We start from the raw sequence: 13,834 nt of genomic DNA on the forward strand, positions 1-13,834 counted from the left end.
TGGTGTAGTGTACCAATACACATTTCTCCAACTGGCCTATGGGAAGTGTAGCCTGCAGGCTTGCACACCTCCTCGGTCCCACCTCCTGGACAACACTGGCGACTTCCCATGGAAGGTGCCAAAGACAACTTTCGCTCGCTGGCCTCAGAACAAATGTTTGTTTTTGTCTTTGTGAGTTATGCATTTTGCAGGGCGGAATGTCCTTGCTGTGTTTTGCTCTGTTTTTCATCCCACCCATTCCTCCCTTTTATGACCTGAAGCTGCGAGCAGCCTGGGCTCTCCCTAGCATTTGCAGCAGCACCAGGGTGGAAGGTTGGCGGGGATATGTGGCTGTCGTTCATCTAAAGAGTAAATGGTGAATGTAGATAGTGCGTTAGAGCCCCGATCCTCCTTCTCTGCGTGGCTTGTGTCTGAATGTTCTCAGCCTTGCTCATGGGACCCGTCTTCTGTGAGTTTGCTGGGAGAAAGGGGATATCTTGGGGTTGCATGGGATGGGGCGGAGGTCGTTATGATACTGTGCATTACATTTGGTGATTGTTTTAATGATCTAAGCTTGACTTCTATAAAATCTTTGAAGTTTAGTGTATGAGGTGAAACTTTTAATGTCCTCATGCTGATGGTCTTCCAGGGTTAAAACTGAGTTAAACCATTGGACTGAGCTGTGAATCTATTTTCTAAATGTTTTCAGATACCAGAATTCAATCACAGGTTACCTGAGCAGTAATGAGTAGTCAATAATAACAACAACAATAAAAATGAGGGCTTCTCCCTTTGTGTAGTAAAAAGCCTCTTCCTCTCCATATACCTATCCCTCTCCAGCCTCGGGATGGGTACATGGCCTAGCACTTTGGACTTAGGGAGAATGTGTGTATCCCACATCAGAGTGCCTAGGTGCAGCATCCAGTCCTGGCTCCTGACTCCAGCTTCCTGTCAATGCAGACCCTGAGAGGCAGTTGTGGTAGTCCTACATTGAGCTTCTGGCCCCTAGCTTTGGCTCTTGGCCAGCCCTGATCACTGTAGGCATTTGGGGAGTGACCTAAGAGATGGGAGATATCTGTGTGTTACACACACACACACACACACACACACACACACACACACCTTGCAAATAAAAGAAATTTTAAAAAGAATATCAATGATCCAATTCTGAGCTAAGACTGTTGGACTTTAGCTATGTTGCTGAATGTGAGTTAACTGTGGGCAGGGGTGAGGGCCGTGACACTGAAGTAACAGCACATGTTGTGCTGTGGGTTCCAAAGCTGGGGGCGGGCACTCTTCCCTTCACACGCAGCCTTGATCTGCACTGAGGGCAATTCTCTTCAGTGCCATTTCCTTGAGCTGCTAGCATGTTCTTGCAGTTCATTGTGAGAATAAAACCCATTGTATTATTTAGTTTTGATGTATTTGAAGCTTTGCTCTTCCTATTTGAAGCAATGAAAACTGAGTTATTTACAAAATACAACTTCTGGTTAAGAGAGAAAATTGTAGTGTTCTCAGGTTGGATAAGTGAATCTCATGTTGATAGTTTAGGATTTGGATTCTTTTCTAATCACAGTTCTGTGTTAGTCAGGCTTCCCTGAGTCCAAATGAGTAAATTATCCTGCAGTCATTTTTTTAAACTTTCGGTAAAATTACAATGGTGATAGGTACAGGTACATGTACTCATTGTGTATGTATATTGAGAGAGCTATTATACATATATACATGAGGGTTCTGCAAAAGTTTGTGAAAAATGAAATTGTGAGTTTCTTTTGGTAAAAAAAATGTTTGATATCCATTCCTCTCAAGGGTCTTTTTAAAAAGTTCATGGAAAATGCAGATTGTCAGAAAACTATGCAATGAATTTCAGATTTTTTTTGCATGAAAATAAACATTCTTTGGGGACAAGGTTTTTAAATAAAAATGCATTTATTAACTTGAGAGATAGATTTCCATCTGCTAAGTTACTCCATCAGGTGCCCACAATAGCTGGGGCTGCAGGCTGGGACAGGAGCCAGGAACATAGTCCAGGTTTCTGTGTGGGTAACAAGAACCCAATGATTTGAGCCTTCAACCTACTGCTGTGCAGGGTTTGCATTAGCAGCAATCCAGAGTCAGGAGCCATGGCGCTGTATCAGACTCGGGTGTTCCAATATGGGACATAGGCATCTTAACTGCTGAGCTAAATGCCTACTGCCAAATTACCTTTCCGACTGTATTTTCCATGAAGTTTTTGAAGTACCCTACTCTACAGTATTTCCATCTTTTAAAGTTTCCAGGAGAGGAATTCGTGAGATCACTTTTAGTAGTACAGTCCAGGATTGTTCACAATTCTCATGGCTAGTTTTTGTTAAGTGTTGAAATCCCCTTCACTTCAGCCTCATTTTCTGTTTTCCTTCCATCAAAGCATGGTTTGGAAATAGCCATAGACTATTCTGTCTGCCTCCTTGAAAACCTTAGTTTAATTGATCATTCCAGGGCTTACATGGGACCATGAAAAAACTGGGCTCTGCTCTCAGAGCCGAAAAGCCCAGTGGAGTCATGTGGGTGCCCCATTGAGTCAGGGTAGTGGGGCCTTAGGGTGAGGACTTGAGAATTCCGGGAGCTGCAATCACATTCCCAGTCCGGGCAGGTCCTGAGCAGGGCACGTGAGCGAGTTCCTGCGCCTCTGTTCTTGGATTCCTCAAGAAAGGAATGAAGATGCGAATAGCGTCATACTCCAGAGAGCGTGACCCACGAACTAAGAGGTACCATCTACTCAGCGTCTCCCCTGTGCTTTGTGGAGGCAGCCGTGGGACGGTGCTGCTCTTTGGGGTGGCAGCCAGGGGCTGGGAGCAGCCACACAGAGAAAAGACCTACCTGCATGGATGCTTGGCGGCAGATGCAGGTGATTGCTGGGGTGTGGGGGTGGGAGGAGCACCGTAGGAACAAAAGAACCAAGCTCAGCAAGGGCTTTCTCCCCAGGACTTAGTGTCATCCAATCTAAAATCAAAACTTGTACCTATTTGTGGCACCTGTTTTTTTTTTTAAGGATCCCCTTTGTATTAATCCACTTTCCTTATCTTAATTGAAACATCTGAGCAGAACTTTCTTGGGAAACAATAGGTTCATTGCAACTTGCAGTTTTGAAGTTACAGGGTATGTTCAGGTGGTCCTAGCATCCAGGGTCTGTAGAGGCCAGCTATGACAGGTGCCAGGAAACATCACAGCATGAGCCAGGAAGCAAGAGGGCACAACTGGATAGAACCTGAACTCCACTATTAATACCAAGAGTGTCCCCCACCACCTGCAATGACCTATCGCCATCATTAGCCCTAAACCGTCTGATATCACAGTAAGATGCCAGACCAGAGTTCGAACATCGGCATGAATCTGGGGGAGATGGGTCCTCTCCAGCCCCAGTGCATTTCCTAGGCTTGGCTTCCAACGTACAGGCGCAGAGCCTCCCCTCTCAAAGCTGTTTGACTTTTTGACTCTAGGTGGGTTAGCTTGAACCCCTCTTTGTGCCTTCCTCTATTTCATCTTCTTTTTAAAAGGACAGAGCCAAGTCGTAGGTTGCTCCTAAAGTTCCTTCTTGACTCCGACCAGCAGCCCTGCTTCTCTGTGATCACCCAGCTGTCACTCCCTCATATCTTACAGTTCCCCTTTGTTTTCCTGCGTCTTTTGCACTACTGACTTTGCAAAAGCCCTCTTCTGAAGCTAGCCCTCTTCTTTTGTCATTTGTCAAAGTCACTTTCAATTTCGATGTTGTTTTACTAACTACCAGCCACCCCCACCCCCACTCATTACTGTGCTTCATAAAAATGTTTTTGGTCCCATATTCAAAGCATGAATGGTTATGTGAGATCACATAATTTCAGCCGAGAACCCAGCCCTGTGGAATTCAACTTGCTAATTTAATTGCATGCATGATAAATTTGCCCCGCCCAGACATGACAAAGAAGCTCAGGAAACCATACCATGAAAAGACATGTGCTATGGCATGGAATTCACTTCTGTCATGCTTTTCACACAAATGTAAGTGTGTGTGGGGGGGTGTGTGTGAAGACAATAGTGTTCTATCTTAGAAGACCTGAGCCTGACTGAGTTCAGCACTTATTCCCAGTTGTAATTTGTGTCACCAGACATGCATGCTAGTCAGAGATGCTGTCCCTGACACTTCGGAGCCAGTGACAGGGCCAGTGCTGCAGCATAGCATACAAAGCCACCGTCTGGGATGCTCACATCCCATTCACATTCCAGTTGCTCCACTTGCAATCTAGCTCCCGGTTTAATGGTCTGGGAAAAGCAGTGGAGGATGACCTGAGTGCTTCAGTTGCTGCGACAAATTATGGGAGACCAAACTGATGCTTCTGGCTTTGCCCTGGCTCAGCCTTGGCTGTCGCAGCCATCTGGGGAATGAACCAGTAGATGAAAGATCTCTCTCTCTTCATCTCTCCCCCTCACTGTAACTCTGAGTTTCAAATAAATAAATAGATCTTTAAAAAGAATAAAGAGCCAGTGACACCAGGCACATTGCTCCCCAACCCCAACCCCCACCCCATAGCTTTCATTTTCTCATCAAGAAATTGGTGGTTCCTAACCTACCACAACAAAAGGATTCAACAGGATAACAGGAAAATTCCAAAATCTTGACGCTTTTCTCCCACGTGACACATCATGTTAAGCCTCTTTAGGACTGCATGCTTGTCTATGCAGGGTCACTTTAGCGTGTTTTTCTAACGTAGGGGATTGTTGAGGTTGACCTGTGGGCTCTGGTTTACGTGGAGGTTTGGTCTGGAAAGCCTTGCAGGGTCCTCTTGCCTTTTGTAAAGACATGGTCCAAGTCTTAACTGCAGGCAGAGTTCAAGATAACAAATGGAAAGTCATTCCTCTTAAGGTCCTTGTAACTTGGCTCAGGCAGGAGAATGAAAAAAATTCCAAGTCGCACGAAGTGCTCCTTCAGTGCTGTGATTCGATAGCCGGATCCCAAACAAAGTGAGGAAGCCACACCCAACCTGAGCCAGAGCTAACCGTGAAGATGGAGCAGGAGAGAGAGTGAGAGCACTGAGATAAGATGCAGAAGGCGCCTGGTCTGTCTGGGGCACAGCAGAGGATCACGGATGCTGTCACAGCAGTCCACCCTGGACCTTCGCATTTTAGGGTATGTGAGTTTTTAAAATATATTCTGCTGAATCACTTCTCCTTTTGTGTCGTTGCAACGTATTTCTCCCTGCTAAAGGAATGTGGAGCCTAAATTCAAACTGGTGTTGTCATTCAGTAAGATATTCTTTCAGACGCACACCCTGCGCCCCCACCCCTTCCTCCCAGCGTGGTAGTGTGTGCTTGCTTCCTTTCTCTTGCTTTCTTGTCTGGTTTATTCAGAAAAACACACGGGAGCCCTCTAGCGGTGATCCTGGGGTTCCTGCATGTCTACCCTTGACAGTTACTGTGGCACAGATGTTTTGAGGAAAGTGGAAATATTAATAGCAAATGCCCCGTACTTGGGAACCTCCAAATTGGCCAAAATTGCCAACGCCTTCATTCATCCAGCCATGCCCTCATATTTGAATGCGTACAGTCTTCCATTCTGATTTGCTGTCGGCGCTTTTGACATTCTTAAATGAAGTCTGGTCTGCAAGGCCATGGGGAGATACTGAGTCCCAGTCCCTCAAAACATACGCATTTTCCCAGAGAGCAAGTCCATTCACCTGCAAGTTTTTACAGGGTGCTTACTCTGCGCTCTGTGATCTGTCGTCACTTATTTGTAAAATATCTGAGTGAACTCTTAACGAGCTGGTGACGTCACCTCACTTCATTTTCTCCTTCGATCATACTGCTGTTCTATTTCCCCCTCCTGGCCCCTGGAATCTTCTTCTGATTGTCTTTATTTTTCTTCAGGACAGATTATTTGCATCCCATTCAGGATTTACTTATTGTATGGGTGCAGCTATAGTGCCAAAACCTATGCAAAGCAGCGTCTTCAACAGATTATTTTTTTACTTCATGCTGACTCTAAATGTGAACTCCCTGTGGCTGAAAAGGCAGTATCATGTTGTCATTTAAATCGTAGTGTTTTAAAATTTCTCGTGACGTTTCATCTTTTATGATTCTTTTCCTAGATGATGTTATGACAGTAGACACAATTGCCAAAAAGATGAATATTGTATAAATGCCTATGAAGGATTATTGGCCATTCAAGTTGCTTGTTCCTGAAAGTGCACCCTTAGTTAATGGATGGGTAATGGTGTGTGTTTGGTGCAGGGGGTAAGCTGCAGTTGGAACTTCCCCCATTCTGTGTTAGAATGCCTTGGGACAAGTGTTGCTTTCTGCTCATGTGCATGCGGGGACAAAGTGGTGATGGTTCATAAAGTTGGATCCCAGCTACCCACATGAGAGCCTCACATTCAGTTCTCACCCCATGGCTTTGCTGGCCCAGCCCTGGTTGTTGTGGGTCTTTTGAGGGGTGCATCAGCAATGTCTCCATCTCTCTGTCTCTTCCTTTCTATCTCTTTGCCTTTCGACTAGAGAAAGCTTGAAAGTGACTTATTGTAGCTGTATGAAATGGGGATTTGAGATCCATTTCCTTCCTTTCCTTGATATATGTAAGCATTGAGCTGCAAAACTCAGGGCCATAGTTAAGTAGATGGTCATGTAAAATGACTATAAATAGCAATTTGTGAAATTCTTGGATTCCCTGGAAACCCACATGGTAATTCACAGAGAGCTGGAGGTGATGGGGCTGCCTCAGTGGAGGTGGTGGAAAACCATGCATTCTGATGGATTGTGGAGATCCATTCCAGGGGGGCACACTGGAAGGGGGCAGGGCCTCAAGGATTCTATCCAAGGTTTTGACCGGGGCACAAGGAAGGTTGCAGTTGCCACCAACTAAGGAAAGGAAGGCTGAGGTAGAGTGGGTTAGGAGACCTGGCTGAAGAGCAAGCTGCTGGCTGGAGTCTCCAAGAATTAGGCATGATTAGGCTTTTGTGTGGTCCCTGTGCCCTTTGTAGTCAAGAAAATGAATGTGGCACAAGGAAGTCGTGAGAGTTGGGTGCTGGACTGTGTGTTGGTGCAGTGTGAGCCTAGGATGGGCTCACTGTGAGCCAGAATCCTGAAGAACTGAAATAACGATGTACAGCTTTGCCAGGGGTTTTCAGTTCTTTTTAATTTACCTGAGAGGAAGGAGGGTAGAGGAAGAGGGAGAAAGGGAGAGAGAGAGTGTGTGTGTGAGTCAAAGAAAGAGTGAGTACTCCCGTTCTCTGGTTCACTCCCCAATGCTACACTGAAGTTGGGAGCTGGAAACCCCACCCAGGTTTCCCGCTTTGGGTGACACGTGATGCTTTGAACATGCAGCCTCTGCCTCTTAGGACTTTTGTCAGCAGCAAGCGGAGCCAGGGGCAGGTGTAGAATCCGGTCACTGCAGCAAGGAGTATGGGTGTCTGCTGGCACCCTCAACGCCCTGCCCTCTGTGACAGGTGGGAGAGTTTGAAGAGAGTTTATGTTTGTAAGTAAACTCTAGGTATAACCACAGGTGTTCACTTTTGAATTAATAAAGGGCTGATTTATGGAATATTTCAAGTACAAATAGTAAATGAAGCAGATTAACAAAGCGTTACATACCAGACATCCTCAGGGACCCAATTTAATGAATAGGTAGATGGATATTATTTGCAATTTAGCCCACAAATTATTTCTATATGAGTCAGTGGTTTCAAATGGCAGTGGACTGCTTGAAACAATTTGTTTTCTTAATTAGTTTAATCATTCTCTTTCCAGTTTCTTAAGCTATTAAATGGGTTAATAACCCCCCTTTTCTTCTTGAATTAATTTTTGTAACATAGTCACAAATTTACAATTACTAAAGTTTAAGGAAGTCAGATCATTATGTAATAGTAGGGAAGATGGCCATGTTTTATTCTTTTAAAAATCAACTGCCAGTTATCAAGTGCCTACTGTGTGCCATGTAGAATCTATATTTCTTAGCCCTGGGGAAATAGGATGCAATGAAGCAAATTCTTTTTCAAATGTTTTATTCAAAGAGTGACAGAAAGATAGAGATCTTTCATCTAGTGGTTACTCCTCAAATGCCTGCGGCAGCCAGAGTTCAACCAGGCCAAAGCCAGGGCCTGGAAGTCAGTCCCAGTCTCCATCGTGGCACCAAGTACTTGAACTATCACCTGCCGCCTCCCAGGGTGCACAGTAACAGGAAGCTGGAATCAGGAGCAGAGCTGAGACTGCAACCCAGATGGCTGGACACGGGTCATGGGCCCTCCCAAGTAGCAGGTTAACTGGCTGTACCACAATGCCATCCCCTAAAGCAAATTGTTTTCTGCTTAGAGGTTTAGTTGTTAAAATGGAGAGTGATTCCACTTGGTGACTTGTTCTCCCTGTGTTGGAAAGGCTGGTCTGGGTCAGGCTAAAGCCAGAAGCCTGGAACTCCATCCAGATCTACCAATACAGGGAGCAGGAGCACTTGGGCCAAATCCTCTGCTGCTTTTCCCAGGCGCATTAGCCAGGACCTGGATTGGAAGTGGAGTAGCAGAAACTTGAACCAGCACTTCAATATGGGACACTGATGTGTCTTACCTGCTGTGCCACAACACTGGCCCCTAAAACAAAGTGTTGACACTAAAGACCCAACAGCCTAATGTGGTAGAAAGGTAAATGGATAATTATGCAAAAATGTGGTATAAGAAGGGATTGGTGGTAAGTGCCAAAATACCAAAATAGAAACTGTAAGGCCTCATCCTTTGAGCTAGAAGGATTTCTGAGAAAACGATGTTTTATGGCCTTAACCATTGTCCCTCTTTGCAATTGTGTATGACTGACCGACTTTGTTAGTGCAGGCCTCTATGTGAAAGGGAACAGAAACCCTGCAGACCATGAGGAAAACACATCGCTGAGGAAGTTGAGGGGCGCAGGCAGCTGCCTCTGGACTGACAGGGTATTCTATTCCTCCTTTTTCTGTAAGCCTAGAAGCGTGGCCACCCGCAATTCCTGCTTCTTTTTCAACAGTAACAGAAAATACAGGCATCACTGGTCTTGGGTTCCTCTGCTGGACCCGAGCAGTGTGGGTGCGGCCATATCATAGCCTTCGCTCAGCAGGTGGGAGCTCTGCGCCGACAGGAAGGAGCCGGCAGCTGCATCTCGCTCCTGCCCGGACTGCACTCTGAGCTCACTGCTCAGAAGCCAGTCTGCTGATGCACACAGATGACATCATAATGCAATCAATAGCTCTTCGGGGGTTGGTCTTCACCCACTTGTTCATGAAAAAATCGGACAGAAGCACTTAGGAGAGGAATGATGACGTCACAGTTTGCAGTAGCTTCGATTGCAGTAGGCTTTGTGCTGGAGAAATTCCATGCGTTCCATTCAATCAGAATCGTAATTTTTCTTTCATTGCCTACTTAACATGGATGATGTGGAAATGAACAAGACTTGATCTTGTCAAGTCTTTTGAGCTGCTTAGCTGTGGGTGGGGAGACAAACTATGACATAAGCAATTTGATTTTTGTTTTCTTTGAACGTTACAAAAACTCTTCTTTTATATCTATTTAAGTTGTTAGAGTCTGTGAAGTAAATTTGTATTCAGATGAGTTTTTGAAATTTGCATTGCGTGGCTAACAAGGATGCGTTTCTGCATGAGTCTAACAGGATGGTGGGATTTTTAAATATAATATAATATAATATAATATAATATAATATAATATAATATAATATAACATAACATAATATATAATATAATATATTATCTTTTCTGATAATGAGTCCACTAACCATTCTGATGTTGACTGTTTGAAAACACTTAATAGTCCCTAAGTGCCACAACTCCAGGGTTCTGTATGTTGGTACATTTAACATACAGAAATAAAATTCAGATCATATATACTTTCATATCCTTCTGGCATACATACTTAAAGTTTTAAAAGAATTTTTAAAAATCCTTAATATAGGGGCCAGCACCATAGCGCAGAAAGGTAAGCCTCCGTCTACACTGCCAGCATCCCATATAGATGCTAGTTTGAGTTCTGACTGCTCTACTTCCAATCCAGCTCCTTGCTAATATTCCTGGGAAAACAGTGAAAGATAGCCCAAGTCTTTTTTAAATCTATCTTTCAAATTAAAATAAAGAAATCTTCAAAAAATACTTAATATTATCTGAGCCATGTTGGAGCTGAATTTGCTCTGCAGTAACTTTTTTACAACAGCTGCCTCTGTCTTGTTGAAATTAGTTCCCCCACCATCCCCTTTCATTTCTGAAATTATTTTTGGTAACCATATAGTTGTTTTTTCTTTATCCCTGATGTTCTGAGTTTCTCTCAGTTATCATCTTCCTTCTGACTGAAGAACTTCATTTAGAATTCTTATACAGCAGGTGTGCTTGCTACACATTTTTTTTTTTTAACTTCTTGGTGCTATACATTTTTTTTGTTGGTGGTGTTTTTTTTTTTTTTTTTTTTTTTGCTTTTTAAATTATTTTTGACGATCTTTACATAGTTAATTAGGGTAAAAAAGTTCAAGGGCTATAGGAAAGTGGATAAGATTATTATTCCCATATTGTTTCCTTCCTGTTTAAAGGGGACGGGGTATTAAGGGAGAAGGCCCACCCAATTACCCACCCTCCCCATGTCTCGGATGTGGAACATGCTCCGAGCTTCTTGCTCAAGTGGTTTTGATAGTTCACCAGTTATGAATCGCTGCCAGTCTCACCACTCCAAGCAAGATGAGGTCTTTGAAGAATCCAGTGTTTGACATAGTCCATCATAGAGTCTCTGTTTGCCCAGTATTTCACTGCCAACATATAGCTGAGATGGTTGGTTGACCTGCTGTGTCTTCTGTCTTTTCATGGTTAGGGTTCTGAGTCTGGCATTTCGATTGGGGAGATCTCCAAAGAAACTTTGTCAGAGGTGTTCCCAGACCAGATTCTTGTGTGTACTAGCAAGTACAGGACCCGGCACAGTCCATCGCCCCAATCAGCTGGTGGTTGCAATTGCTGGGTTGGTTCTGTTTTCAGCCCTGACTTGCACTGGAACCAATGGGTGTTGCAGTCCAGCCTGGTTCTGCCCAGCACATACTCGGCCCTCACATAAACTAGTGGGAGCTGCAGCCTAGTTGGAGCAACCCACAATAACCCCCACCAGGCCCGCACCCTACCCTGATTTGCCAATATGTGTAGCAGTAGTCCAGTCTGTCCCACGCCCCATTCAGCTCTTGTACATGTCAATGGGTATTAAAGCTTTGTTCCATCTAACCGGCTCCACTATCCAGCCCACACAGGTGCTGTTGGGTGTCTGTCTAGCCACCCCAGCCCCCGTCCTAGTTTTCGTGCCCTCCCATGGAAGTGATAACCCAAGAGAGAGGAACCCACTATTTCCCTCCCAGGTCTCTCCCACTCCCGGATTATGCACTCTCCAGGTAGTTCTGTGGTTTGACTTGACAGAATTAGACCCCAGTGCCAGCTTCTGCCATCTGATGCTGTGGCTAAGCCCAAACAACCCTCACCCACTCTAATTTTGTTTGCACCAGTAGAAATAATCAGCCCAGCCTAGCTTTTCCCTGATCTGGTCCACATGAGGCGCACAGGGTTGTAGCCCTGCCCAGACTGGTCTGCCCCCATCCCAGCTCATGCTCTCCAGTGAGAGTAGCTGTCCAGCAAGGGAACCACCCCTTATTCCCCTGCCGGCTCTGCCCCTCCCTTCCTGGTTCTCACGTGTGCTGGTTGGGTGCTGCGGTCACATCCGGTACAGGCAACCTCACCTTGGCATTCCATATTGTGCACTAATTTTTGTTGCAACCAAACCCAGATAAACCCACACTGTTCTGGTGCTTGGATTTGCCAGTGGATGACGAGAACTGGTTCAGCCTAGTCTGCCCCCGACCCATGCCAAATGTATGCCAGTGGGTAACTTTCCATGGCCTATTCTGGGCTGTTTCCTATCATGTTTCTTGCGCATACCTGCCGGGTCTGTGTCCTGCCAGAGGAGTTGCCCAGGCTGCTCCATCAGAACCTCTCCCAATGCCAGATTTTGCACATACCAGTGGGTCCATGGGCCAGCCCTACTCAGTTCACCTCCTGTCCTAGTAGGAATAGTGGCTTTTCCTGACTGGCCTTCAATTCAAACTGGTCCTTGCTGTTGGATGTTTCAGCCCAGCCATGGCTCGTCCATCCCACATATGGCTCACACATGGCTCAGTGGGGTTAAGACCTTGCCTAGTCCATCCCACATCTACCCTGGTCCTCTAGGACACCAGAGGGTGTTGGAGTCTGACCCAGCTCGGTGCATCCAATCCCAGTCCACACTTGTGCCAAGGGAGACTACAACCGTTTCCTGATCAGAATGCAGCCCCCATTCCAGCCCACGTGCCCCTTGGTGGGAACCTCAACCCAGCTAGGGTTGTCCCATTAGCTCCCCAATTGGGCCTGTTCCCAGCCATAGATCACAAGCATGCCAGTGGTTGCTCTGACTCAGCTTGGCTCAGCCCCTCACCTGTCCCGACCTTTGCCTTAGACACTGTGGCTTAGCGTTCCTGGCTCTTGCAGACCAGTAGGTGCAAGAGCCTAGCTCAGCATGACCTGTGCTCCATCCTGGTCTCTAGTTTTGCTTGTGGGCTAAGGTTTGCTCAGTCCTACCCGGTCCACCCTGTTCCATTACCAATTGACATATTGTCCAGCTGTTGGAGCTACTTTGCCCAGCTTGTCTGATGCCCAGGGCTGGACCACATGTTCACCAGTGGGAGCTATGACTCGCCAATGGTGTTTCCCAAGTTAATCCACTCCCAGACCCAGTTCTTATACATGCCATTGGGTTTAGGCCAGATTCCAGTAAGTCTGGCCTTCCGTTTGGCCTTGTATGAGCTGGTGAATATTGCAGCCCGGCCCACTCCACACCCTATTCAGGATGCACATTTGAACCAGTCCAGACTGTTGTCGGTTCCTTTACCTGTGATTGATGGCAGGCTCCTTGGTCACACCTAGTTTAGTCCATCACCACCCCAACTCTTGAGCTAACCAGTGGGGCTAGAATTTCCACAGGGTTTGGCCCACACATCCCCCACAGAATCTGCCCCCAGATATGGTTCTCGAGTGCTAGTTAATGTAATGGCCCTGCTTAATGTGACCCTTCTCCTGATCCATCATCATGTCAGGTAACAGGATATGATTCTGCTGGACAAGCCCCAAGCCATAGCTTTTGCATGGACTGGTATTTGGTGGTCAGCATTGTTTAGTGATTACAAGTTTTTCAAAGGAAGAGTTGCTGTCACTGGGAATCTTTACGATTGATTCACATCCTAGAAGCTCAGTGGGTTCAACATGGAGCTACTACCTATGCAGTGATTCAAAGAACCAAAACCCCAGAGCTGCCCGGCTGGGTGACCAGCAGGGGGAGCCTGGCACCAAATGGCGCACTGGGCGCCCGGGGACAGCTCACCACATGCATGTGGTGGCTGGTGTCTGGGATCCAGGCATGAGACGCCCGGTCCTGAGACCCTTGCTGGAAGTTTAAACTCCCAGGCCCAAGGTCACGCCCCTCCCCAATCCCGTTCACCGCCCAATGAGGGTGGTGGGTGGGTCCAGGACCTGCCCAGTCACGGAGACCTCACCCCTCGGTGTACTCACCCCGAAGGGAGCAGACCCCAGAGCCCATCTGGGATCCAGGCATGAGACACCCCATCCTGAGACCCACCAGCTACACATTTTTAAAAATTGTCTTTTGTCTGATGTATCTGTATATATTTTTAAAATTTTAATCATTTAAGAGGGAGGGAATGAAGAGAGGGAGGAAGCTGGGAGTTAAGTCAGAAATTCACTCAAGGACTGCTGTGTGTGTGACAGGAAGCCAATGCCTGGAGCCATCCCTGTTGCCTCCCAGGTTCC

At 46.1% G+C, this 13,834-nt stretch overlaps 1 protein-coding gene across 6 annotated transcripts in view; it reads left to right on the top strand.

Annotated features, from left to right (window-relative positions):
• The window catches only part of RAPGEF4 (Rap guanine nucleotide exchange factor 4), a 339,309-nt gene that overhangs the window by 214,904 nt on the left and 110,571 nt on the right, over positions 1-13,834 (top strand). Inside the window, exons 1-2 of one of the 6 annotated variants that reach the window (XM_058664641.1) lie at positions 396-448; positions 4,879-5,122. The exons of 4 other annotated variants lie outside the window; for them this stretch is intronic. In XM_058664641.1, coding sequence (XP_058520624.1) covers positions 5,036-5,122 — 87 coding nt within the window. In that variant the 5' untranslated portion in view covers positions 396-448; positions 4,879-5,035. Of the gene's footprint in view, positions 1-395; positions 449-4,878; positions 5,123-13,834 lie in introns of those variants that run through there. One more of the 6 variants, XM_058664645.1, reaches the window with a different exon arrangement.

This window comes from Ochotona princeps, chromosome 5 (assembly GCF_030435755.1).
Source record: "Ochotona princeps isolate mOchPri1 chromosome 5, mOchPri1.hap1, whole genome shotgun sequence".
Classification (NCBI taxonomy): Eukaryota; Metazoa; Chordata; class Mammalia; order Lagomorpha; family Ochotonidae; genus Ochotona; species Ochotona princeps.